This window comes from Syngnathus floridae, chromosome 6 (genome assembly GCF_059516105.1).
Source record: "Syngnathus floridae isolate MCC-2025c chromosome 6, RoL_Sflo_1.0, whole genome shotgun sequence".
NCBI classification, from domain to species: Eukaryota; Metazoa; Chordata; class Actinopteri; order Syngnathiformes; family Syngnathidae; genus Syngnathus; species Syngnathus floridae.
In genome coordinates this window covers 16,811,447-16,839,428 of record NC_142418.1, presented here as the reverse complement: position 1 = coordinate 16,839,428, position 27,982 = coordinate 16,811,447, and the positions used below count along the sequence as shown (strand labels likewise).

The 27,982-nt window shown below is 41.7% G+C and overlaps 2 protein-coding genes and 2 long non-coding RNA genes across 4 annotated transcripts in view; 2 read left to right on the top strand and 2 right to left on the bottom strand.

The window, feature by feature from the left end:
- LOC148396943 (uncharacterized) overlaps positions 1 to 6,360 on the bottom strand; it is a 23,955-nt gene extending 17,595 nt beyond the window's left edge. The window contains exon 1 of the long non-coding RNA XR_015858953.1: positions 6,024 to 6,360. This is a non-coding gene — a long non-coding RNA (uncharacterized LOC148396943). The remainder of the gene's footprint in view (positions 1 to 6,023) is intronic.
- The window catches only part of insc (INSC spindle orientation adaptor protein), a 20,828-nt gene extending 9,328 nt beyond the window's left edge, over positions 1 to 11,500 (top strand). Inside the window, exons 3-13 of the mRNA XM_088377988.1 lie at positions 3,739 to 4,114; positions 4,195 to 4,247; positions 4,501 to 4,624; positions 4,695 to 4,808; positions 7,981 to 8,106; positions 9,196 to 9,367; positions 9,510 to 9,688; positions 9,755 to 9,821; positions 9,999 to 10,154; positions 10,455 to 10,531; positions 10,634 to 11,500. Coding sequence (XP_088234114.1) covers positions 3,739 to 4,114; positions 4,195 to 4,247; positions 4,501 to 4,624; positions 4,695 to 4,808; positions 7,981 to 8,106; positions 9,196 to 9,367; positions 9,510 to 9,688; positions 9,755 to 9,821; positions 9,999 to 10,154; positions 10,455 to 10,531; positions 10,634 to 10,762 — 1,573 coding nt within the window. The 3' untranslated portion in view covers positions 10,763 to 11,500. The remainder of the gene's footprint in view (positions 1 to 3,738; positions 4,115 to 4,194; positions 4,248 to 4,500; positions 4,625 to 4,694; positions 4,809 to 7,980; positions 8,107 to 9,195; positions 9,368 to 9,509; positions 9,689 to 9,754; positions 9,822 to 9,998; positions 10,155 to 10,454; positions 10,532 to 10,633) is intronic.
- Positions 9,098 to 27,982, bottom strand: LOC148396940 (uncharacterized). The gene is made up of 2 exons (XR_015858952.1): positions 27,773 to 27,982; positions 9,098 to 9,330 (listed from the first exon to the last, which is right to left on the bottom strand). It is a non-coding gene; the product is annotated as an uncharacterized LOC148396940 (long non-coding RNA).
- Positions 17,580 to 26,232, top strand: LOC148396941 (ethanolamine kinase 1). Its single transcript, XM_088379525.1, has 8 exons — positions 17,580 to 17,855; positions 19,128 to 19,381; positions 19,564 to 19,686; positions 22,216 to 22,364; positions 22,755 to 22,838; positions 23,254 to 23,414; positions 23,813 to 23,886; positions 26,068 to 26,232. The coding sequence occupies exons 1-8, from the start codon at positions 17,613 to 17,615 to the stop codon at positions 26,129 to 26,131; spliced, it is 1,152 nt and encodes a 383-aa protein (XP_088235651.1). The 5' UTR covers positions 17,580 to 17,612; the 3' UTR covers positions 26,132 to 26,232.

Here is a 27,982-nt window from a genome sequence, read left to right as displayed (position 1 = left end):
CACTGAAAATGGAAAGAACAAATCATACATGGATTGTGTATGTCCAGTTTTAGAAATTAGGGTGGAGACCTTAGCTAAACATTTGCAAATACACTTGCGACCACGAAACATCTGTGTGTACAAAACATGGCCCAATGGTCACTTTAAATATTTCTGCTTTTGGATAAACTATCAGCCGAGGATTCACTGAATCAACACCTGGGATGAGATGTTTTGTACAGAGCTTGAGCGCAGACTCCAAAAAAGAGCAAGAGAAATGACAGAGATGATCACATCCATGCGTGAAAGCCGGCAAAATTGACTAGATGCAGTTTCCTGGCTTCACTTGAAAGGTCAGCCGACAACATCTGGCAGTCAAATGTCTGCCGTGGCTTGCCATCAAGACCAAAATGGGTACGGTATCCTATTACCACGTGGATATAAACTTAGGGCGGGATCAAATCAGAGTGGGGCTTTACCATTGGTACCATGTGCTTTTGCCATCTTCAACGGCTCATATGTCTCACGGAAAGACCAATGGATGGTAGAGACACTGGCCGGGGGATTTGAGCTCCTCAGTGAATGCAGCTGGAGAATCTTTGGAGACTGCGAAGGCAGCTGTAATCTGTATTGGTGGAAAAACACTCTTCTCTGGTGTGTCATATTTACAAGACATATTTTCCATTTACAAGGATTTTCACTCCCTTTGTCATTAAATTGACTTCTTTTTGGATTGGTCTTGGTTCCTCCTCCCTCAGTCCAAACCAATCAATGATTTTCTTTTCTGGCCACATTTCCACTTGGGCTGCCATGCCGGACGCACTTCTTCTGTGGTCTTTTTGCGAATGTGACATTAGGCGCCACAGCCGCCACGAAATATATATCTATCACATCAGGAGTGAAGAGTTGCTTCCTTCCTCCCTAATCCAAAATTGCTTTAAGAGTTTTCAACTGCTCGGTGAGGACTGTACCAAATGCGAGTCGAGTAACCAACACCAAGAGACATACAGAACTGATTTTCAGTGTACGATTACAATCAAGGAATTTCTTTTTACTGTTCTAAGAGGACAACCATAACTATGATCTCGTCGCCACTAAAAACAAATTTGACGGTCAAAGTCTCTTTGATTTTGACCATCATTTGGTACTTGGTCTGGTACTGTCCATCATTCAGTCGATTCAAAGCCAAAATGCCTGAACCGTCACTCATGATCTATGAAGGATTAGAACGCAAATCAGCTGAGGGCTGAGTACGTTTCCAGTATGACTGTTTTGGGCGACCACACCCCTCCCTCAGTCGCAAATTAGTTCCAGCTGCGCTTTAAACGCCATACTTGAACGACAACATCTGCTCTGCTGCACACCTGCCCATATGCCGCAGGCTAACTCCGCCACGTCGGCTGACAGAACTTCTGGCACCGAGACGGATGGTCGTGGTGTGTTTTCATGCAAACTTGCTGTTTTGAGCCACGGATGCACTGACTCATACACTGTGAGGATGTTTGTCAGAGAAGTGCCTCCTCTAGTTCAAAGTGATACACTAGGTTGATGACTTGGTAAAGTCCAAAGAACAAGGCGAAGGGCTTAGACTTTGAGATGACCTGCCTAGATTGATAGTCCATAGTCTTGGATCACCCAAATCAGCCGGGATTGATCTAAACCAGTGTAGACAATGGATGGGAGAACTAAATTGGTTAGTCCATTCTCTCTACAGAGTTCTGGAAAGGGGAAACATGAGACTGAGCAATGATTCATCATCAGGAACAATACCAGAAGTGCGCCTGCTTCCAAAATGAATCACTCAAGGTTTTTATTTTCTCACAAACAGAAAATCCTTACAGAATTAAGTCTTTCCTAGAATCTGGACACATTATATCGTCCCGAATGTCTTGTTACGGTGAATAGAAACAACTTAAGGCCCCTTAAGGCACCTTTCGGCAGACCGGACCGGCCCACACATAACCCTGCTCCCCTCCACCTGGCGAACGTTTGCTAGTGTAAACATCGGACCAGAGTAAATATGTCTACTATTAAGTTACCTTTAAGGTTTTTCAAGCGGAGAATGTCGGTAAGCCACCAAGAGGCGGGACATTGCCTGAATGTGGAGGTATTCCGCAATGTCTTACCCTAGCAAAAGATGGATAATTTGCTTTAATTTCAACCTGAACGCAAGTATCGATTGGGAAATGGAGTGGACTTGGGACTTATCCATCTTGGAGGTCCTATCAGGGGTGTAACAGAAACAAGGTGTGACTATGTCAGGGTATTGAGACTTGTTTCTTCTCCTCTGTTGGACTGAAAGTGTTCATCTCCTTCTACTTTATTTTAAGTCACACCAGAGCCTGAAAAACGGCTGCTGTCATTTAACGAGTCCCAAGGTAGCCAGCGGATGATTTCTTCCTCTCGGAGGAAGAAGACCGGTATTACAGACGACGTAGCTGCCGAGAGCCCTCTCTGAGGCCGGCATGTAAATATTTGTTATGTTTGTCAAAGTGAAATGCACCGCTTCCCCTCCTTTGGAAAACAGACCTATTATTATCCTCATCATCGACGATTTGCGGCCGGCGAGGCGAGTAAATCCAGCCTGGCTCATTCTTTTGCGATGATGTTATATAATGTGTGGGGGAAAAAAATGGTTTGAAAATGGCCAGCTTACTTTAGGTGTCTCTAAGTGGTTAATCGTATGAAATGATGCCAAAGTGAGAGCTTTCCCCCTCGTCGGCCACAACGAGTGCTCATCAAGATCTCTTGAGTGTGACTCACTCGCCGTCGCGTTCATCGAGAGGTTTGCTGATCCAAATTTGACATTTTCTTCTCAGGGGAAGAAGTTGTGTTTTCACTTTGAATTAAATCTGAATTATGCATTGATTCTAATTAGAGTCATGAATTTGATTTCAATATTAAAATGTACTAAATGATTGTGCGACCTCTGGGGTTCCACTGAAGGTATTAATGTTTCCGAGTTTTGAGCCTTTAGTAGCTCTCTGATTGGCTCAGGGACCACGGTGAGGCGAGTTTGTTGCCGTGGAGGGTTGGCGGAATTCGTTGCTTTTCTCACTAAATGAGACCTTTGCTTGACCCAAAGAAAAGCCCACATTGATTTGCTTTCATAAACCGCTGGCTGCCGTTAGGTTTGTTAGTGGATTCGACAGAAATGAAGCTGTGTTTTTTGTTTAATGATTCTGTCCTGTGTAGTCGAAACCCAATAGCCGGGCCGCGCAAACGTCATGCGTCCAGACAGCTCGCCGATGGAAAATGTGTGTTTGGCGAACGCACGCCACCGCAATCCTCTACGCCCGCCGTCAATGTGGATGACTACATCTGGTGCACGGGGATGAAAATTAGAGATTTTGTAGGCATTGAGCCAGCCACTTTGAGGACTCCCCCAGGTACCTGGACTCTCGATTGCCCTTAAGCTGCAGTTAATTAGGCAAGTATTGACGTGTTTGCCTGGTGCGACCACTTGTCGGCCAACGCAGACGCCCGTCGTGGATTCTTGCAAAAAGCAGCTTTTGTCAAATAGTTAGCAAAAATCTGGTGGAGGTAAGAATGACAGGAACTCTGCCAAGCTCCATCAATCTATTTTCAATACCACGTGCCCTCATTTTATTCATCTGGAATCCACGGAAAATCCGTACTAGCACAGGGAGAAAAAGTAATATCGAGAACCCAATTCTACAAAGCAAATTAAATTTGAGTGTGTTGACTTTGGACTAAATGCGGGTCACTTACTTTTTCCTGTGGTTGTTCATCCAGCAGCAGTCGCATGCAGTGCCTGCAGGTGGACTCCGTCCAGCGCTGGATGGAGGACCTGCGTCACATGACGGAGGTGGAGTGCATGTGCGTGCTCCAGGCCAAACCCATTGAGGTCGAGGACGACGGCCAGCAGACCGAGCTGATTGTGTCCGCCGGGGCGAGGACGGGGGCGGTGGGGGACCACGTGGCCCGCAACAACCTGCAGACGCTGCTTCGTCGGGCCCTCGTGGTCAGCACCGAGTTGGGTAAGATGTTCCAGCGGCTGGAGAAGGGACGCTGGCAGAGGGTCCACAGTACGGCGGTACGAGCAAACTGCCACGTGCGCTCCCTGGTGCACGAGTACAGCGCAGCACGCAGCACGCCGCCCGAAATGCAGAAGGTGATCTCGATGTTGGGCTCTTTGAGCGCTCGACTGGTGAGGTCAAGTCACTCATCCATGTGGTTTTGCTTCTGTTACAGTTTGAGACGTCTTTACTGGAGAAGTGCATGGAGCTGACGAATATCACAGAAAGGTATAACAATTTACGGATTCACTGTTTCGTGGTTCACTTGCTGGACTGCATGGGTTTGGGTCCGAGAATCTCAAAAAGTGACGTTGGTGGCTTTCACGGAAATTCAAGTTCCAGTTGAACATCATCCTAAAGAATCATCTTTACGTGGAGACATCTTTTTGCCCACTTATCTTTCCAGTAAACTCTGACAATGCAGAGTGTGTGTCCATGTTCTGACTAGAGCATGCCCATTTATTGCCACTTTTCCCTGCAGGTGCATTCACACCGAGGATGAGTTCTTCCTAAAGTCCATGAGAGATGCTATCCACGAGATCCTGACGGATGTCAGCGAATCATTCAGCAATATGATTGACATGGCATTAGCTAATGAGATCCAGGTTTGCAATTGTAAATTCCAGACAAACGTCTTTTCGGCTTGATTGTCACATCTTTGATGTCTTCTTGCAGGTTCTGATCAAGCAGATTGAATCTTCAGACAATGTCCACACCATCGGCAGTGCCATCAGCAACCTGCTGTCCCTCACCCAGGATGGACCACAGCTCTGCAGCATCATCGCCAAGGTAATGAGAAGACCGACTCCAACTTGAGTCCAAGGTGTCCACATTAAAGTCACATTGGGTCAGTTGAAATCTGAGACGAGTCGTTCGAAGCTATTTTGGGCGTATTGGATTGGGAAGGATTCCAAATCAACGAACAATCTTTGGGTGTCTTTAACAATCTACGGGTGTACCCTGCCTTTTAAGTGTAAAAGGTTGTTTAACTGCAAGATTAGGCAGCATATCAAACAGTGAGCCTTGATTGGGCGGGCCATTAGTTAGCTGGCCACTTCCAGGACACGCACGTACACAGATTGTAAGATCAATACTGTCAGTTCCCATTAGCACAGAGCGTTGATCACGTGGCTTAGTTGTGTCTACTCATCAATCCGCCCCACCTTAGAGAATGGTGGACAGTGGGAGCTCGCCTTCCGCTAGCCGTAATACACACACAAAAACTAATTAGCTAGCTAATTTAGTATTTACGCCATTTAACATGGGCACAATTTGAAAATATATTCTATAAACGTTATGTATTTCTTTGTTATCTCTCATGAATAAGATTTTTTTTAAAAATCACTTTACTTCACTTGAGTCTCTTGCCACCTACACACACCCCCACAAACACACACACACAAGCACACACGTTACACAACATAGTGCGTAATTTCTGGAGAGTGTCCAAGCTTCTCCAATCCTGATTATCATTTTCCGCAGAGGGCGTACTTATCTTCTTTTTTTCCTCCCTTTCTCCCGTTAAATGCGATTAGATTTTTAAATGCTGGGAAGGAGAGCTGATATTTCTTCTTTGGTGACACACACAATACATACATTGAACATGGTGAGTAACAGCGTGACATAAATTGGTGAGTCAGTGTGCACATTAAGTAGACTGTGACTCACATATGACTTGTAAGATATCTTAAGTTGTATTTTGTAAGAAAAATATTGTAGTGAAATACACCCTTAAACTTGAAATGGACAGGAGGAGGTTTTACATGGTAATAGTATTTAGGGATGGTCACTATTAAGAGTCACTAAGCAATTGAACATTTATATTGAAAATTAAACAAAAACTAATTTAGTCTTTGTTTGAAATACATTTCAGCGCAAAATAATACAGGTTCAAAATAACTGTTGTATTACCAACAGTTGTTGGAACACTATCAAGTAGTTCGACAACAGCACAATACATACAAAAAAGACCAACAAAAAAAAGCGCAAATGCGTTGTACTCACCGAAAGTAACGTAGCTACGATCGGTTCTTCAACATGAGGCCATTTTGACGGTCCAGTCCACTCAAAAGTTGAACATTTGGTGTTTCATTCAGTTTTAAATATGATAATGAACCTCTTAAACACATTTGCTGAGCGTAATTTTGACATTTTGGCTTAATAAACAAACTTTTGGTCAATTCGAAACGGGTAGCTAGTTAGCTGTCGGCCATCTGAAGATCCACCGCAAACGCGATGACGTCACACACCTGCTGATTTTTATCTGCCAATCAACAATTCAACCGTGATATAATTCACTGCATTTTGTCTTACCTGGCAACGCACGCTGGTGCTGAAATCTGATTGGCTAAGAGCGTTGACGTAAACAAAGTATAGGAGTAGCGCCATAAGCGCCCGAGAGGAATCAAATCAAGAAAATGGACTATCGGGAGCAATAAACAAATTTAAAGTGTACCAGTGACATATTTGAGCTATACGGACATTTCTAAGTAAGCAGTTTTATTTTCATTGGAGCAATAACAAGTAAGCCAGATATTCATGAATAATTCATTTTACATTTAAGAGGTTGCTCTTGGTCCCAAGTCTTGCTTTTAAACATTTTAAACCACAATAATCTTACTTTTTTTTTTTTTTTTTAGGGTTTTCCACTGAGTTATGTTGCTTGGTTGCATTTTCAAGGTTCGGGGATTTTGTTGGTTATTTAAACCACATACAGTGACTGTGGATCAAAAATAGACTGACTTGTCCATCAGGAGTAAACACATTATAAAAACGGTTTCTGTGTGTAAATAAGAGTTGATGTGACATTTTGTGCGCAACGAAGCGCAAATGACAGAATTACATGCTGCATTATTCCGTTGGTGCAAATACGCCGCTGCAGAGGCATTTTTAGCTGTGTGCGTGACGATGTCTGGGTGAAGTTTTCGGAAACGAGGGAAAAGTTGCTCGATGACGTGTGAAAAGCAAAGCGGCCATGCAGGTGGAACAAACGACAAAGTAATCGCATTACTGGATAGTTCTCAGCAGGATTCAAGAAGCAAGTCTTTTCTCAGCAGTATATTTAGAATTAGTATAGCCTAAGAAAAAAAATATATATATATATCTTGAATCCATCCATTACATATAGAATTGCGTGATGGTTGGTTGATATTCAGTGTGATTGGTCTGTAATTAAGTATTGTAAAACAACTATTGTAAACTGTATTAAAGTTATTCAACCACATTCAAGGGTGGCCCCTAGTTAAAATTAGCTTGGTCAAAGTTTGCCTCACACGTATTTTTGTTTTCAGCCAGACCACATCCCACAATGCACTGTGATTGCAACATTCTGAAATGGACAAAGAGCCAAATGTAGCTAAAAATCATCTATAATGAAGGCCTATGGAAACATAAAAGTTAAGGGAAGCATTATATTGCGAGAGCCACCAGCTCATTGCACATTTACGTCAACAGAAGGTCCCGGAATGACCCGTCGGCGACAACAAAACATTGAAATTCATCACGTTGGATAAACATTGCATATTTCATGAAGTGAAAACAGTGAGAAGATGATGAGAAGCTAAAAAAAAAAAAAATGGACCACATGTCCATGCAGACACACTTCCAGGTAGTCATCTGTGTGCAAATAGGTGGAATTACCTGGTGGAAGGACAGCCATTATCCTAATAAGCCCATTAGAGCTGTCGTGCGTTGTTCACCATGTGGAGTGGCCAATCACGCTGCCCTCCACACCCTGACCGCTCTTTCCTGTTTGGATGATTGGACAGCCCGGATCCTGGGAAGACCACTGTTGGCTCAATCTGAGAAGAAAAAAAAAAGATTTTGGATGAATCCTAACATTTTTCACATGGTCACTCAAAGTCAATTTCAAACAGTGGGATCCGTGCAAGTGAAATTCTTTGGTGCTTTAGAAAGTTTTATGGTCCAAGGGTTCAAGCAAACATCTTTAAATGTCTGGCAGGAAGGAGCGGTGGTGTCATTGTTCAAGATCTGCCGGCAGGATCGTTTCCAAGGCCTCTACGCTCACGCTCTGAGGACCGTGGCCTCCATCTGCTGCGTGGAGGAGGGCATCAAGCAGCTAGACAAGGTATTTTTTATCTGATACCTGAATATTTTTCAAATGTAAGACTGAGGGGAAAAACAAAAGCTTCCAGGCGTGACAAGTCTTTTGAAGCAAAGTCCGCTCTCGATGAGCGAGGCGTCGTCAGGGGAGCGTCCGTCCATCAGCCGCGTCCGCTCAGCCTCGACAAACACAACTGTTGCCGTGGAGGCCGCCGGTGATGTGCAGGTGCTGTTTATCAGCCGATACGCTGCTTGCTTGCATCAACCTATTGGGACTTGATGGAATCATAACATGGAACTTGATGGCGAACAAATTTCAGGAGCAGGCCAGATGATTGACGGATAGTCTGTTCTCTGGTGTCACCTGTCTTTTACTGTTGGATTTGGGATTGCCGTTGATCCTGCAAAGCGAAAACCTGTGGCTATTATAAATGGATTGAAAGCTAAAAATGGCCTCTTCAGTCAATGCAGTTATGTAAGGTCAACTCCGAGATCAGAAAGATGCTCTTTTAGGAAGGAACCTCAGATGGGGGGGGGGGGGGTTAAAAGGGGGTGTTTACACGTCACTGCTGCTGACGTCCACAGAGACCAAAATAGGGAAGTGTCCTTTAAACGTGGGCGCACCGATGCTCATCAGCGGATGAGAGTGACAGCTGTAGATGAATTATTAAACTGAGTTTCTAAACTTTTTCACCCCCAAAGTGACGGTGCATTATATTCAATAATGAATTTAAGGATAAGAGCTAACCAAATTAATTTGATCATTCTGGCGCACAAAATAAATGGATGGATATATTAGTCATGTGCATTTTATCAACTGTATAACAAAAAAAATTGCATTGTTAAATTAAATTGTCACTATTTGCTCAAAAATTGATGCAGTGCATAAAGAAGCACAAAGCTAAAGTGATGTGCAACACTGCCTCCACGTGGAGAAACCTTGAATTGTAACTGTATTAAAAAAAAAAAACTAAATTGGAGTCGTTAGGAATGAAAGCTACAGAAGAGCTACAAAATTGTGCATATTTTTTTCATATATTTTGATTATGCCACGCAGAAAAGTTTCCATTTAAGTCCGTGGTGTTGATGATGGCGGATGCTTGGCCCCAAACAGGTTGACGGCATCCTGTGCCTGGCGGACATCCTGACGGACGAAGGCAGCGTGGAGGCAGCGCGGGCCGAAGCGGCGGCGGTGGTGGCGCAGATCACGTCGCCGCACCACACGTCCACGCAGCACCTGGCCAGTTTTCTGGAGAGCATGCACGACATTGTCACGGCGCTCATCAGTGAGTGAGCAAGCCTTACGCATAATGCAAAAATAATAATAATAAAAAAAATCTGTAATATTCGGACAATTTGAACATTTGGGACGTGTACAACATTTTAAGATGCACCGATCTGAACTTCGAATTTTCCCCTGTCCATCAGACTTGTGCGAGAGCGCCTCTTGTGGCGAGGTCTTCCTTTTAGCGTCGGCTGCCCTGGCCAATATCACCTTCTTCGACAGCATGGCCTGCGAGATCCTTCTGCAACTCAACGCCATCCACATCTTATTGCAGGCTTGCAAGGACCGCCAGCGAGTAGACACGCCCTATTCTAAAGACCAGGTGAGACACCCCCATTCTTACAGAATCAAAATAAAATAGTGCTGACTCTCATTGTTTCCATTTTAGGTGGTAACAATTTTAGCCAACCTCTCTGTTTTGGAGCAGTGTGCAAGTGAAGTCCTACAGGAGCAAGGTAATAAAGATTCAAAATGACCTGACTGTTGTGCATGAAAGCTCCGCAAGATGGCAGCATTGTGCTATATACAGTCATAGTTGCCGGCAGCCGTGCAGCTTAGACATGAAACACAACGCACACGTTTACAAAGTTATGTTTGCCTTTATCTGATTTTTATTTTTAATATCTCGGCAGGTGTGGAGCGACTGCTGCTACTATTAGGCGAGAGGCCGTCTTCCTCCAGTCCATCCGAGGGCGCCGCCTGCGAGCGCGTGCAGCAGAAGGCCGCTGTCACATTGGCGCGCCTCAGTCGGGACTCGGACGTAGCCCAGGTTGCCATTCAGCTTAAAGGTATTATGGTTGACAGTTCATTTAATTTCCCCCACAAAATCACTCCCAGTTTTGCTGACTCACACAAAATTGAGTGGACAGTCCATGAAAACAGGACATACAAGATAGTTTCATGACCCATGCACAAAATTGAACGGGAAGGCGGCCATTTTGTTTTGAAGCGGGCAGTCAATGCAGATTACTCAACTGGCACATAGTGTCAATTATTCAAATTAAAATCTCTTCTAAAATTACTTTAAACGTAGCAGTGATGGTGATGACGATATTAATGTCTGCAAACTTTTCCTGTGCTGCCTTCAGCTGTTCCACGTCTCATCGAGCTGTGCCGATCCCCCACGGAAAGGAATAACAGCGACTCCGTCTTGGTCGCTTGCCTGGTGAGTAATTGTTGTGATTTCAAATGTTTCATTCTGTCCATACTAACTTTTTTTCATTCCCACTTGTATGGTTCACTAATATTTTGGCATCTATGTGCGCAGGCGGCCTTGAGAAGGTTAGCATCAGGGTGTCCGGATAGCATCGAGGCGGCCGACTATCAGCAGCTGATCAAACCGCGCCTGGTCGACTCCTTCCTCCTGTGCTCCAACATGGAGGAGAGCTTTGTGTGACGCTAACGTGCTAACGCGCATCAAACGCTTGAGAAACGATAAAATATTGCTCGACCAGAGACATTGTGCATGAGTTCAAAGAAATATGACATAACTTCACAGGTCAAATCAGGACCCGGGTCTGTGAGTCCATGTCACGTATTCTATTTATTTATATTTTGTATAAATTAGAATCTCAATTTAATAGACCCAGAAGCAACCCTAGATTCAATAGACAGAAAATAGTCCACTCAAAATGCCACTTCTAAATCAACTATTTCAATCTGTTAGCCATTTTTCAGGAATGTCACAATGATAAAAAAAATTTAATTCAAAATTTTTTGTTCCTAAGAAGTATAAAGGTACCAGTGTACCAAGGATAAAGTTGTAATATAAATGGATGAAAGTTGTAATATTATGTATATGGATGAAGTCAAATATTTCCAATAAAAAAGTCAGAATGTTACTAATATAATAGATCAGTATTTTAATTTTTATAATAATTACGATATAAAGTTGCAATATTCCAGTCATACAAACCACTATATTTGCATAACTACATTACAGTTAAAGATTTTGTTTCCACGTACGGTACTGTTTTTATGACGACTGCGTGCATGAATCAATGCCATTGCTTGTATTCTTACAGCACGTAGAATTAATCCACTTCTTGTAAATTACCATTCATATTTGTTATGATCATATGTGCTACTGGAATTTGTTAAATTGCAAAGTGTAATAAAGACAAGCAGCTTTCAATCTGGCATCTGTGTGATAAGATGAAGCGATATTCCGCGTCGGACTTCTTTTTCCGATTGAATAAAAGAAAAGCGTTTGGGTGACACGTGCAGCTTCGTTGCACGCTCAAGGGTCAATGTGGCACTTAGCACATATTCAGCAGTATCAATTTTTTACCTTCCCATATTTTATTGTATTTTTTTGTGTTTTTCTAGATTTTAGTTTTTTTTTTTACCAGTAGTTTTTTATATACATCTGCATTCATTATTCATTTAATATTTTTGCCTTTTTTGTAATATATACAATGTTTTTTTTAAATATTGGAGATACTGTTTCTCATGCTTTGCAAATATTTTTAAAAATTTGTGGTATTCATGTATTTTATCTAATATTTTATTTTTGTTGTATTTGTCATTTGTTATCTAAAATTTTCTTTTTTTTGTATTGCTCTGTCAACTCATGTCCTCATGTTTTTTTCTTTTCTTTTTTTCTAGCATTTTTTCTTTTGTCTGATTTTCTCTCTCCTTTCTGTCTAATATTCATCTTATATTTTCAGACAGCATGTTCATGTCATTTTGGTCCAGCATGGCTTTGAAAAGAAGTTTTGAAGAAGCGACCCAAACAGAATTGTGAGTGGTCTAGCACCAAACTTCTTCTCTTATGGTGAGGAAACAAAGCAACAACAACATTTCCGCCACATGCCTTGTTCTCCTTGGGGATACAATCTTCTTCTTCTGTCTTCTTTTCCTTCACTTTGTCTTTTGCCCCTCAGGCCACACACTCGCACAATGTGTATGTGTGTGTTCTCTTTGTGATCAAATATGTCTTTAGTGCAGAATGTATCGGCGGTGCTCCACTAAACAGGTTCTTTTCTTTTTTTTTCCTTTTCATGCCCACGCTGCCTTTGACCGTGACCGTGAGAGCAAGTTGATCAAAAGCAATTATTTTTTTTTCTCGCTCGCTCAGCTCGCCAACCTTGGGTTTCCTGGTGTGCACCCGCCGCTTCCATTGTCACCCCGCTTGATCCATGTTCAAGGCATAAATAGGAACAAAATAAATAAATAAGTGGAATCGCATTCAATAAAAATACCAGCGCGCTGGTGAAGGGAACACGTCCTTCCGTTTTCAAGTTACTTTTTACACCATGCTAACGCTTAACTGCTTAACGCAAATTAGCAGTTTTCCAGCAAGCCTTAAGGCCCGAAATATTTGGCTTCACTTTGTTATTTGTGGAATTTGACGGTAACACTTGAGCAAAATTTAGCACTGGCGGATTTTCTGTGCAACCCTTGAGAACTCTTTCCATCATTTTTACGTTTATGTCTCAAAAAAGTCAACCAGCACTTTTTTTTTTGATGAAATTAATTTGATAGACTTTTTATAAGGCACTGCTTTTTATCACAAATGAATAGATTTTACCGTGCAACCCTTAAGACCCATTAAATACATTATTTCACTTTGCGATAATGTCGTTGTAGTGTTGTGGTTATTGTATTTGTTTAATTTGCTGCTAACTGTTTATAGGAATTTAACATTAGCAATTGTGACTTTTTCCAAAATGCTTCGAAGCTTTTCTGTAAGAGCCAATCAATTTTATTGACTTGATGTAGTTCATCATCTCTGTTCGTTTTGTTGGGAACCGTTGAAGTAATAGTGTTTCATTTATCATAATTTAAAAACTAAATAAACATAGCCAACCAGGAGTTTCATTTATCGTAAATTATTTCATATTTTTATATTTTTTTTTAAATATAGCCAACCATGAGTAAGACGTTCATGCATCTTGCTAGGTGCTGCTGTTTTGGTTAGTAACAGTGTTCACAAGAATCACCATTAAACCATTTTTCCCCTTTGGTCGAAGGAAGGTTTTCAGATATTTGCTTGGACAAAGTAGGCGAAAGCGAAAAGTAGTAACGAGTTGTGTGGTACATTCAATGTCCTCCAATAAAAACATTTCTCTCTATGGATTTAGTATAGGCCTTGCAGCCTGAATGCGTAGTGATGCATTCAAGTGCGCGGGGGGTCAGCGGGACACCACACGTGTATCCTTTTTTGGTTTGTTTTTAATCCTTGAGCCTGAAATCTTTTCAAAAGCTTGCGTTGATTTGTTTTTATTTATTTATTTGTGCTCTGTAAATGGAAAAGAAATTAAGATAAAGAAAGTAAACATTGCAAATAACATTTGGAGTGTGGAGTAACTCTGAGCTCGAGATGCGTTTGGAGAGAGCGTGCTTGTGGAAAAAGGAATGAATTAATGAAATGCGGTGATTAAAATTTGAGCAACCGCAGTCTTGTTACTTTCAAAGGCTCTTTTTATTAGTTTCCTTTTTTTAAGTGTGAGATTGTGTATCTGTTTGCGCAGGTTCATGTGTGTCTGTTTTTTTGACGATGTAGGGATGTGATTAATTGCGACAGAAAATTACCTTGAATGCAATTCACACATTATTTTATGTACCATGTTCTGTATGCATCACAATATTTACATCTCTATAACAAAAATGCAGTAGAAGTGGATTACATGACGAGACACGTGAAAAAAGAAGCCTGATGCGAAAAGACACAAAAGTCAGGTATTTTTGGTGGTTTGCCCTTTTCGGCACAATTTGGTCATTTTGGGCAATTTTTGAGCATCCTTGGATAAGTCCAACACAATTCATTGGTGTGATTTAAACTTGTGGGCATAAATAAATTTAAAAAAAAATCAGATTTTAAGGAAAATTCAGCCCCTAATGCCAGTTTCACCTAGCAACCTAAAAAATTTAGTAGTCGTGTCTATTATGAGTCGATCAACAAAAAAATCTCACGAACCCATACCCCCAAAACACATACAAAGCTTTCCATATTGGATTAAAGCATTATTTAAACTGATTTACATTGAGTTTCCCTTCACTATCTTATTTTTTATAAGCCATCATATCAAAATAGAAGCGTTCATTTAAGCGACATTTGTTAAACTTTAATGTGACGCACGCACCAGCACACGCTTCCCCCTTCCACCAGTCCTCTGGGACCCTCTAACCATTAACATGCCGCCGCCGCAGCACGCCTTCTCCATTTAGGTCTTGTGTGCAAACACACACAAACACACAAAAGTGAAGATCTCAGAGGATTTGTGGAGAGATTATTTTGCCTGCAGACGACAATACTATTTGTTTTTTTGTGTATGTACACAATTGTGATATAACTGTTTGCTTTCCATGAACCAAATCATAACAGAATTTGTTTTATTAAATAAAATTACATAGCGTAAATAGAAATGGAAACTTCCTGAACGACACCCTCAAATCAAAATGGCCGACTTAACTGTCTTTTTGCGACTTTTTTGGTGGGTCTACTAATGATTGTTATATGTTGCTAAGTGGTGCTGAATTTTCAGTGGTATCCAAGTCACCTACATTGACTGTGAAAATGAGACACTTGTCAACTATATAAAATTAATAATAACGTTTTTATTAAGACCAATGAAAGACACTTCAAGTGTCTGTGCATGTTCGTGTGTTTGTATGTGTGTGTCAGATGACCTGTATGTTCCTCACTGGTGCTTGTGCATTTAAATGTACGTGCACAATGAGGATGTCAGCAATGCCGGCAATAATTCAATAACTTTATTTCTGTATTGAAAGGAGAAATAAGAGCAGTAGGCATTCACCTGCTGTGAGGACAAGTAGATAGCAAACGCATACGCCACTTGACAGATTTTCTTTATTTATTTTAATGCAAGTGCGGCAGAGGGCAGGGCTAGCAATCTGTTCAAAGTGAATACGTAATTAAGAGCTTGTAATTGCAGACGTTCTGGGATATTTTTTTTTTTAGTTCGACTTGAAATGGGGCCCGAGCCAAGGTCACAGACCCGTTGATACATATTTAATACGTGAATATGAGTTTGGATGTTTCATTAAAGCAGCTTTTGGCCTGTGACCACATTTACTGTATTTACTGCTCATGACTTTCACAGATTTATTTCTACTGAGATATTTTTATAATGACATTCAACAAAATAACCGTTATAATATGCTAAGGAGCGAGTGAAAGCGGCTCTTAAACCAAGCTGATTGTATAATATGCCTTTCCCTCGGTGCTGCTGTTTTGGCTAGTAACAGAAGACGTTAGCTCTTTAATTTCCGTTATTTCTACAGAGGCATTTTTATAATGACATTAAAAAAAAAACAACGTTATATCATGCTAAGGTGCAAATGAAAGTGGCTCTTAAACCAAGCTGAAAATGATTCATGGTATAATGTCTTTTCCTCGGTGCTGCTGTTTTGGCTAGTAACATAAGACGTTAGCTCTTTAATTTCGTTGGGTTGCACTTTGGCGCAATTTTCTCCCGACAATCAAATTGTCAGCTAAGCGCGGCGCTGAGTTGGTGACATCTACGCCGGGCTCCGGTGGCTCGGCACTCTGCCCCAAATGACTCCGCCCCAGTAATGGCACCCTTATTGTTGACACGCTATTCTTCCGAGGCGCGGTGATTGAAAAGAAAATTGAATCTCCTTTTGATGTGTTAAATTTGTCCATTAGCGCGTTTGCACACAAAGTGTTGGTGGAAATGACAGTGGGGATTGCAGGGGGCCTCTCAGGGGCTGAGGGGGCGTCCATATTTCATTTTCCTGCTAGCTGCACCTTACAATGCCAATAAAGGCTTTCTATTCTATATTTGATTGGAGAAGAAATATAAATATACTGTATGGACATCTGAAATGACTTTTTCTCTTGACAAATGAAAGGCCTTGATAACGTGGCAAGTGGGAGACTCCATCAAAAAGGTTAAACGCGCACATAAAGGATGCCAGTAACAACCGTTTGCCTTGTCAGCAAAGGAATGCTCTCGTTTCTCAATAGTCGGCAAAAGAAAAGGCGGCTTTGTGTCTCAATAAAGCATTCACCTGTTCTCTGTTGGGATCTTAAGAAATGTATGAATTCACAAAAAAACTATACAACTTTGATTATACAGTGTTGAATTGAAAAAATAATAATAATCTAAGTTTTCTCAACATTTTCAAAATAACACATGACTGTTGGTGTTTGAAAAAATATGATTTGGAAAAGTAGAAATGTTTCTTTAAAGTCAAAAAAGGTCACATTTTTATGATATTTCAAATTCCCAATTGCAATTTAGAAAATGTTTTGAAACTTAATTCAATAGGCTGAAAGCAATTGTCAGTCTAAAGTTGAAAAAAAAAACAAACAATTTCACTACCTTACAAATCAAAAATTTCAACAATGACAGTTGGCTGGTGTTTTTGTTCTACACAAGACCTTTAACACGGAAAAAAAGAAAACAAAAAAATCCCCAAAACCTCCTCAACAGCTGACATATGAATTCTGAGTAAAGGCAGAATAAATCCCTTCGGTTTTGCTTCAAAAAGCCAACAGAGACACTTCAGTAACCTTTTTGTTGCCCGTTTGTTCATCCAGTTGTCAATGATTCATTCCCAAGGATCAAAGACCTTGAAAAGTTCACATCTTTTCATAACAACGACAGCAAACATGCGACAGGCCGCATATGCAGCAGGTGGCATCCAAACGGTGAAAATAAAAATAAAACCATATGTCTGGCTTGGTGTACATTTTTAATGCAGCTGCTCTTTGATGCTGAAGACGCTCTTTGATGGCGAGCTGGCGTCTAAGTGCTTGTTAAGTATTTGGAGCAATTACTCTTACGCATGCAAAGGAATAAACATCACGGCTAAATTATTTAAAAAGAGCCCCCTTCCTCCTTCAATACCCCGATGAAATGCATTTTGTTTACGCGATTAGCTTTAGTATAAGTATACCAAGTACAAATAAACTAACTATAAATAAATTAAGTATACTAAATATAATATACTAAATATAATATAATACAAAATATAATATATAAATATGTATACAAATATGATTAATATAAATAAGGCTCAAATGTTTGAAAGTACCAAAAAATATTTTTTTCCCCCCCATCACAAAATTTCGATATATACTCATTCAGCACTTTTCAACTGCAGAATTTCAAAATGTCACAAAGGGTGGGTGGTCTTGGTCCCCCTTGGCCACCCTGTAGTGTCACACCTGATTGAAATGTTCCAACGCTCCAAAGTATGAGTGCTGTAGTCCAGTGATGCTCGTTAATCAGTAAACTGCTAGTCATGACAAGATGTCCACGGGAACATTGGCCTCGGAGCACAACACTCCAGAGCTTGTTTGGTTCAGCAGACAGGACGTAGCGTTGAAACCTTTGTTTGGAGAATTTGGAGAAGGTGTACTTGATGAAATGAACACCAGCGATGACCTTCTCCACATTGACGTCCATGTGGATCAAAGTGAAGACCGCACCTCCGTCCTGGACCTCTTCAGGACGCTGAGACCTCACTGGAGGCCACAAGACATCCGAATGAAGGCCAGTCGCCTTTTGTGTTTGCTGTCTTTAATGACGATTAGCGTCAGATGTTTGTCTGTTCCTCTCATGCTCTTTTGGCCCAGCCACCCTGCGACATATCTGTCTTTCACCAAAATTGGCATTCCACAAAACTGGTCACGATGTTGTGTGCATCCGTGTTTACGTCACATGTTCCTCTCGTTCCACCCAATCTGCATCCCACCTATCTTGGAGCATTTCTTCTTATTTCTCCTCTCTAAGCACCAACCCCACCCGATCAAAGAAAAATACCAGATCCTCACATTGTGACATCATAAAGTGAGGACACCCCTCCCCATATTTTGACTAGCGCTGTTCTGATTTTGGTGCAGTATTTTACTTGTCATAGCCGTTTGGTACATTTTTTTTTCACGTCATTCTGAAATGTCCTACTTTGTTCGACCTCCGCGTTAGAAAAATAGCAAAAAAAAATTGCATATTTCATAATAAATAATATCTAACAATATGCAAGTATATGACTATAATTAAATGTGGAAAATTAAAAATACCATGATACTTTCATATTATTTTCTCCTATTTTTTTGTCGATACAGAGCCACGAAACAGTAATACGTAGAACTAAACCACAATGTCTTCAGAATAGAGGTGTGTTGGGCTAGCGACAAGAAACTCATTGTGTCGCCATGTTGGCTCAATCAGAGTCTGAAATAGAGTTTATGTTTGTTAGGTGACATCACATCGGCCGGATGACCTCTCCATCTGCGGCAGGTCTACTAAAGCACACACGCGGAGCACATGCTCCACTTTAATCACGTATTGTGCTTTTATTTATTTGGGGTGGGGGGCGACCACGTATGAGCGACACCTGCTCTGGGACTGCAGCTGAGAATGAGAACGTGTGTACATTGTGTCATGTGTGGTGTCAGCAGATATTTCAACGGGGAGCCCCGAGTGTCAGAACCGGACCGTGTTCATTTTGAATGATGTCGGACAGGTTCGTGCTAGTACTGCTTGGAATATTTTACTTAATCCGTGTCAACCTTGTCAAAAATTCTTGGACTGAAGTACAGTTAAATCCATGCCATTATTTTTGGCCACTTGACCATCTTGTCGTTGGTTGTCTGTAAAGTCCTTGCCTGAGTATCTAAGTATAGCAGACGCAGGGAAAAGAACTCTTTTTGATGACCCATTTCAACATCAAATATTTCTAGATCAATGGATTGATTTCTATTCACTGCTTCTTTTGATTACCGACCCGTTTTCACAAGTCCAACATTCTTTCATGTTCCTCAGACGTTCACCGAGGGCATCACCAACCAACTGCTGGGATGCTCGGTGGACGAGTCCGACTGCGTGCTGGTACGAGTGTACGGTCAACGGACCGAGCTCTTTGTGGATCGCCAGCGGGAGATGGAAATGTTCCGCCTCCTGCACGCTCACGGCTGCGGCCCGCAGATCTACTGCAGCTTCCGCAACGGCATCTGCTACCAGTTTGTTCCTGGAGACGTGCTGGAGGACAAGCTGCTCTTCCAGCCTTCCATATACAGGTCACAATTGCGTGGACAGTTCATCCTCAAATCACTGCTGAACTTTTGATCTTGGGATTTTTGGGGACGGCTGTGATTAGGTTTTTCTAGTGCACAAACCGTAGCGTCATATTTCGTTGACATAGAGCAGAAAACATCAGCCAGGAAAAGGAGATAAGAAAATGTTCTTCTCCCCCTCGCAGATTGATTGCGACGGAGATGGCGAGAATCCACTCCATCCGTCCAACGGGCGCTCATCCCCCCGAGCGTCTACTGTGGACAAAGCTGTCTCGTCTTCTCACGCTCTTAGAGGACAGTAGCAAGAGGTACCAAAGCATTCGCTCAGTGGTTATGAGATGAACCCTTGTCAGCAGCGTGACAGAATCCAGCAACATTTTCTTGTGCTGTTATCTCCTTCTCAAGGCTTCCTGGCATACCACGCTCCGTTACAGGGAGGCAACTTATTATCATGACTTATAATACAATGTGAACACAGACATTATTTACATTATCCTTGACAAAGGGAGACCGCAAGGGGCAAAGGTGGGCGCAAAACGAAGAACAGACAAGACTTCCAGCCAAACTCACGCTATAGTTTCATATCGTAGTTAAAAAAACAACAGCAACATTAATATTCACCTTAAGTCAATGATAGACTCGCTTAAGGACATTTATGAGTAATAAGTAATTTAATTGCTACCATGTGAGCACTCCAAGCATTTTACAATATTGTATTTTGGAGTTATGAGCCACCACTTGAATAGAAGAACCACTCAAATATTAAAATTCAAAATTCAAACACTTGCAATAAGCTGCTGTTGGCCACAGCTCTCATCCGGATGCTCACACGCCAACTGACTAATCAACTCACCCACTAGGCCACGCCTCCGAGAGGCACACACTATTCACAGCAATATGTACATTCTCTTTTGTTATATTTTATGATGATTCATAAAGTACATATTTTGTCTTAAAAAAACTGAGGTTGTACAATATTTTTCAACGCCATTAGAATTCATTTTCAATTTTACAACATCTTCTGTTAATTGTGACGCAACAACAAATTGTAGAAAATATAAACACACGCCTAATATTTGCCCGATGTCATTCACCCTTTTTTTCCCCAGCCAGGCTGCACCTCCCATGGAGGCCCAATAGATGGTGCTATACCGTGAGCCATAATTACCATGCCACTAGAATTACCAGCATGTATGTGAGCGTGTGTATTCATTAGTCTTTACAAGAAGAGGCATCAGAGGCACTTTTGTACTCTTGAGCGTGAATGTGATCTTCAGAGGAAACATCCAAAGAAAGAGCAGGAAGATGGTGCACCTGCAGAGGAGGTCTTCAGCCTCGGTGCCACCCGCTGCGCATAGATAGGCGGCGTGCAGCTGCAACACACGCTCACGCACACGCACACACACCAAGGGCAATAGTGCATGGAAAAAAAAAAAAAAAAAGGCCACCCGCTGGGTCGCTGGCATGCACTGGCGGGAGCGTACAAGAGCACAAAGAAAAGCCACGGTGGCGTCGGAGTCATATGTTAATAAGTCGCATTGATAAACGGAGGAAATTCCCGTTAATGAGCAGGAGGCGGACGCCCAGAAAGATGGCGTCGGGTTCAAAAGATAACGCCTAATCGACGCACTTGAGCAGAAAGGGAATCAGTCGGTTTTATCATGTCGGGGCCGCGGTTTAACGCAGGTGATCGACTGTAATTATCCAACGATTGCTTTAAAGGAGACTTTGGAGGCCGCCGTAAACAGGAAGTAGAAAGATGGAAGATTTCAGTCTGTTCAAAGGTCTCCGAAATCAGTATTCACGTTTTCTGTTTCGCTGAAAGATGTTATGACATCTGATTGCGACACTACGACAAAAACAAGTGCATAAGGTGAATGGTATATTTAATTTTGACATCTTGTCACCAAAAACTTCCAAATGTGGTTTATTTTCTTTTAATTGCTCAAGTGGATGACTAAACTAATTTTGACTCATCAAACTTTACCACTATGATCCGCCCACACACATCGACAAAAACTCAATGATTTGCAATTTACTGTCAAACCACTAATCTGTCCAGATCGACGTACTTCAGATTTGGCAGTGATCTGACAAAAAGGACACGTTTGTATTTCAAGAAATCATGGAAATGGCCGAAATGAGCCTCGGTGGCTGGTTTGAACCAAAATGACAGACTTCCTGTGTGTTTTACGGCATGGCTTTTTTTTTTTGTGGGTCTACTCATGATAGATAAGCCCTTCCAAGTTTTACTTTGCAGAGTAATACTGGCTTCCTGAATTTTCTTCAAATTCTGAGGCGCACGACTAAACCAATGACATGTCATTAGACTCTGCCACCATGCTCTTCCACCACGCAATGTCAAAACTTGCAAGCAATCTGTATCGGAGCTGATACTCTAAATTTGGTAGTGATCAAACAAAATCTGTAGGGTGCGGTTTATCTTTTTGAAGGAGTCCCAGGAAAGGCCAAGATGAGCCTAAAAATGTCCACCTCAACCCAAAATCAAAGGATCTCTGTCTTTTCGGACATACTTAAGACTTTTTTTTGTGGGTCCACCCATGATAGACATGTCTACCGAATTTCAAGTCACTCAGGAAAACTGATTCAGCGAGGGTGGGCTGAATTTATAAACGATTCACACCCTACTTCGTCCCGCTTAGGTCCTCAAACCTCATTTTGAAGTTGTTGTGAGGACAGTGTTACCATTGAACACGCGATGCTGCCGAAACGTTTCAATTAAACATGTTCCTCGCGATGCAAAACATTCGTGACGATCATGCAAACTCGGATCTAAAACGCAATTATTTTTCTTTGTGGTTTGTGCCATTCTGCAGTTCCACATTCAGCCCTCAGTTGCCCGGCTTGGCGAGGTTGTCGGCGGAGGCGGAGTCGCTGGAGCGACACCTCTCGTCATTGGGCTCGCCCACCGTGTTGTGCCACAATGATCTCCTGACCAAAAACATCATCCATGACCGGCAGCAGGGTAAACCGACAAGGGGGAGGGGGTTGCTTTTGGGGACGCCTTATGAATTATTTTCACATGCGGGCATGTCGCAGGGCGCCAGCCTTCGCTTGTAATTAACCTGCATGAATACTGCTGACAATAATAAAAAGTCTGTGGTGGGTTTATATGAGGAAAAAATGGTGGTGAAGTAATCACTTAAGAAAACTGCAGTAGTTGCTCTTACTGTGCTTCATTTAAAGTTAAGTGCAAAAAAATTGTTTAAAAAAAAAAAGTGTTCAATGCTTAGATTAATTTAGTTCCTTATCATCCATGTTTGTTATTTATTTTTTAAGGGCTTCATTATGATTACAATTTTTTTTTTATGAAAGAAGCCAGTGTTACTAAGAGCTGTTTTGTCCACGGCAACAGGGAGGGTAAGATTCATCGACTACGAGTACGCCGAGTACAACTACCAAGCCTTCGATATTGGCAATCACTTCAATGAATTTGCTGGTAAGATGCGTTGTTGTATTTTAGGTCTATGTATTTTTTTTTCTGAATCTGAACTTTTTCAATTTGAGTCTTGTATCTTTTCTTCTCCCAAGTGTGAGCCTTTTTGCCACCTCTCATAATTATCAACTGCAGTTAGCTAATGACACGCAGCTATTTTCTTGACGCCAAGTGATGAGGTCATAGCGTGTAAATCATGACAGAGACAGCTAAATATCCAGCAGACATTTTGTTTTGAACTGGCAAAATACTACAATGAGAAGTCACACAAGACAAAATATGAATCAAACCATCTAGGAAAGGATCAAGAATTTCCTCAAATCATAATAACCCAAATGACAGAACTTGCCACAAGAATGTTACTTCGACAAATTTAAATAAAAACCAGTGCACGGCTGATTTTTTTGTGCTCGGAAAGGCGTTCAGGATGTGGATTACAGCCGCTACCCAAGTCGCAGCCTGCAGAGCGACTGGCTTGAGGCCTACCTGTTGAGTTACAAACACTGCACAGGACAAGACGTCAGCGTCACCCGAGACGAGGTGACGCGACTCTACGTACAAGTCTGCAAGTTCTCCTTGGTGAGCGCTGCCGCTTCGTAACGACTGAGAAAAATTGTGTGATTGTCTGACCTAGCATGTGATAGCGAGTTGATTGAAAAGCGACAAGTAAAAGAGAGACGTAAAAGACTTTTTTGAATGTAATTGTCCTACTTATCAGCCTTAAATGTGCTCTTGCCAGTCCAACAATGACACAAGAGCCACATGTGAATATTTTCAAGATGAAACAGGCGGAAGAAAAGGGAAAATCATTTTGAGACAAAACACAGAGTGTTTCTTGCAAATCCACATAAGGGGGTCCTTGAGACAATTTTGCATCCATCCATAAAAATGGCATTGGGAAATCGTTTTTCAGGAGTTTCCTTTTCATGGCAAACGATCATCTAACTGATGACTTTTGTACTTTTTACTCTAACCAGGTATCCAACTTCTTCTGGGGTTTGTGGGCAATTCTCCAGTCTCACTACTCCTCCATTGATTTTGACTTCCACAGGTTTGTGCTTCCTTCAATTTATTTGGTACATGAAAAATAACCACATCAATTACGGCTTTGAAAAGCCCCCCCCCCCCGATCGTTCTTTGCGTCTGGCCCGCACCACCGTGATGATCCAAATCACTATTGACACCCGGCAGCCTCCCTCCCGTGCACCCCCGCTCCTCCTTCGTAACCTCTTGCGAGATCAACAGCAGCGCCCTCGCCTCATTTGGATGCGGACCTCGTGAGGAAATGTGATCCAGAGGGGCGCTGAGGCACAGAGGCGCTATTGTTCCCGTCGGGCCGTCGCACCCGCGTCCCTCGAACCCCACCGCCGCTACCGCCGTCTGCTCCCAGGTCGCCCCCGAGTTAGCGCACAGCCGGGTCGGGTTACCCTCATTTAAGTGTTAACTGTTGCCGAGCACGACGGGAAATTGACGGGATGGCGGGGCTGCAAAGCTCTACGACCCCTCGAACCCAAATACAGTGAAACCCTGATATACGAGTTCTTAGTAACCCACAATGTTGTGTGATTTTAGTTTGTTGTGCGACTCCATAACATCGAGTTGTTTGTCGACAATGTTGTGCGGATTGATAACTCAGACGTATAATCATTCCACAGTGTTGTGTCGGTCCACGTTTAAGTTCTGAAACAACTTATGAAAAGCTAGCGTGTTTAACAACCATTAGCATTCCATGTTTTGTGGACAAATGGGCACTTGTGTGGAGACTCCGCAATGTTGTGTGCAAGTGCATGTGTGTTTTTGTGTGTGTGTGGCAGTTAACATGAGTATGCTTTAGTACCTCAAAGTGCTTTCAGAAGAAGGTAAAAGGATCAACATCAGACTTTTAAAGTTAGAGGTAAGTATCCATGAAACCAATGCAACTTAATGTTGTAAAGGTTGTCTGAAGTCATGGAAACGTGTGTGCATGTGTGTGTGTGTGTGCCCATTTCCTCCCACTGTTCTCCCACTGAGCCAAATCTCCACTGACTTCCCGACGAGTGACAGGCGTCTGTGCGGCCTTGTGCTTTAATCCGAGCCAGATGTGCATTGTGACAATAGGAACGTCTTGACTCCATATTTACTTTGCTCACTTTTTGTGTGTGTGTGTATGCGTGTGCGGTTTAAATATGCGGCGGCGCTGGCTAGACAGCCCTGTTATTTTGACAAAGACATTATTATGAGGAAATGAACAAGGAGGAGGTCCACCATAACTGCAGCTCAAGTCCATTTTTGCACAAAAGGACTTTGTGAAAAAGAATACCTGCTTTTCATTTTTCCTTTCCTCAAAAAAATGTCTCAGTTTCACCCGTGATCAGGATAAACGTTAAGTACGCCACTTTCTGGAGTTGTCAGCTGGAGTTAAAGTGCACATGAATGGGACGGACTGTGATGCTTTATTTCAATTTAAAATGAATAACATTGATGATATTTGAATGTCATATTTGCTAAATATTGAACCAAACTGATTGTCATAGTTAAATCTGTTTTTTGAAATCGTTTATTTTAAAATGGTTTTCATGGTTATGGCATGTTTGAGGACACAATTGGAGATGAAGCAAGACTGGAATGAACAAAATGACTCAAAAAAAAAAAAAAAAAAAACACTAAAAGGTCTAAACAAGCGAAAAAAAATCTCAAATCTCAGAATAAAACACCAGAAAACAAAACACACAAATGTGACAATAGGTGAAAACAAAATCTAATGAGGTAAAAAAAGCAAATGTAATCGATACATGAATAGAATCGAGACAAAAGTTGGTAAACCCCCCCCCCCCCCCCCAAAAAAGCATGGCCGAGCCGACTGAACACTGCTTTGTCAAAAACTATATTTCAAAAAGTGCCAAGGCTGGTGGCATTCTTTGAGGAGTTTAATAACGTTCTTCCAAAAGTACCTTTTGACCCAAAATAAAGGCGAGCCAGACAACTCATTGTTGAGTCCACAAAACCATCCGTCCTTGAAAGCGTGACCTGCCACCATTGATGCGAAAAAAAAAGGAATAAAAAGTTGAAAAAATAACTTGAAAACTTTATCAACTGCAAACTAGAGAAAAGATCGATATTATGGGCTCCTTAGAAATGAATTATTGTCTTAATATGAGGTGACGAACTTTATTCGGGAAAAATTACGATACATTTGAAGATCGGTGAAAATATTCCGTTTAAAATCATCATTTTGTTTGTGTTTTTGTCTCAGGTATGCCATGGCGCGACTCAACCGCTACTTTGAGAAGAAAGAAGAATATTTTTTAATGGAATGAATCGACCGGGGAATCTACAATAAAACATAACTGCAGTATGAACACTCTTTGGAAATAAATATATAATAATCCAGTAAAAAAAAAGTATTTTTGATATCCCACTTTTGGTGTGGACTCTTTTTTTCCCCCCTTCACTTCTCTGAGCCGCAATATTACAACTCCCGGTTATTGATAATGAATAAATGGAAAGATTTTGTCCATGAACAACGTTGGTTCCAAATGAAACGTACAACTAATCGTCATTTAACGACATTCATTAACGAGTGTCGCCCTGGCGACGTCTGCTGGGTTTGTTTAATCGTTCCATCAATGCTTACGATGCCCCCCCCAAAAAAAGAACCGCAACGCTTCTCCGATTTAACAGTCGGCTAAATGCATGAAATGCTTTCTTTCCATGAGCACATTGTTTCCAACGCCGCCATGCCCGCGCTGGCCTAAACATCATCACAAAGCTCTTAATCACACTTTACTTCACTCTCTGACACCACACACACACAGACACACACAATCCACACAAACCTAAAAGCCAAAGACAAAAAAGGCTTTTCTGTTGCTTCGAAACACGTCACATCTCATTCAACATTACCTTCAAATGTTATTTTTCCTCATTAAAAAAAATCTATTTAAGCTATACTACCAATAGTGCGTGGTCTCTCACTAATTAGATATCGAATGCATAATTAAAAAAAATAAAAATCAGGGTTGGGAATAGGGTTAGGGGTTAGCGTTAAGGGTTAGCATTAGCGGTTGGGGTTTCAGGCTAAGGTTTTGGAAACAGATTAGGGTGAGTGTGGAATCAGATGTAGAGTTAGCATTGGGTTACAGCTAACCACCATTAATATCAGAAATATTATTTTGTGTGTTTACAGGGGTCAATTTGTACATTTCCCTTGCACCTGACAACCCCACCTGTCCAAGCCACACTCGAATAGCAAAGGTTCATCGTCGAATTGTTCTGAAAATTTCGTTTATTGTGTCCACCATGGCGAAGGTAGCGGCCACGATTCTTTCCATGTGCCCACGGTCGTAACACTGCCGCACTCACCAAGGCTGCAGCCGTGTCTGATTCAAACAATCGGCGCTACATTTAAAGTGGCGTTCTCCCCCTCCCTCGCCGGTCTCATACGTATAATATTTAATTAGTAGACTATCGCACTTAAAAGTACCCAAGGACTTTGCCTGAAAGCTGAAAGAATTGGCCTTTTGTCCATCGTCATTTTACTAGGAAAAAAATTGCTGAAGATTTCCTCTAATTGCATTAAAAGAGAAGTATAGGCCTTTATGCTACCTTTCAAAACACGCAGCTACAGCTTCCAAATGATATTTAAAAAATATATATTTAATAAAGCCTTCTTTTATGTGGATAGTGCATTTAGATGGGTGTTATTGTCAAAGGCTTGCCAAGGCTGCTGACCCCCCGCTGTTCTGCCAACACCCCCTCACCAGTAGATATGCCATCACTTTTCATCACACAATACTAATGTACACACTGATTTCTTTTCACATATTCATATTTTGAGTTCTTGCCTCTGTCACGCACAGCAGTATTTCAAATGATCATATTTTGGCATCAAGTGTGGTCAACTTTCCTTGAAACAACTTAGCTGTGGATATTTTAGCACATCAGAACATTTTACATACCTTATGTGTGGTTCATCGTATGCATAGTCCAATTTTTGGTTTGTAATCCAAACAGCAGGAGATAAACATCCATCCATTATTGCGTTTCCTCGCAGAAAAACACGTTAGTTAAGCTGTCCTCGACTGGTTTAGACCAGGTTTAGGGAACCCTGGTGGCATGAGAGCCATATCCTCCATGTTTTCCACGTCTGCCTGCTGCAACACACCTGA

What these genes read in the sequence shown, in the direction of transcription:
- LOC148396941 (XM_088379525.1), top strand. Translation starts at nt 17,613, where the DNA reads ATGTCCACGGGAACATTGGCCTCGGAGCACAACACTCCAGAGCTTGTT. An exon ending in TTCCAGCCTTCCATATACAG is followed by an intron (nt 19,382 to 19,563) that starts GTCACAATTGCG and finishes TCCCCCTCGCAG; the next exon opens with ATTGATTGCGACGGAGATGG. An exon ending in TTAGAGGACAGTAGCAAGAG is followed by an intron (nt 19,687 to 22,215) that starts GTACCAAAGCAT and finishes GCCATTCTGCAG; the next exon opens with TTCCACATTCAGCCCTCAGT.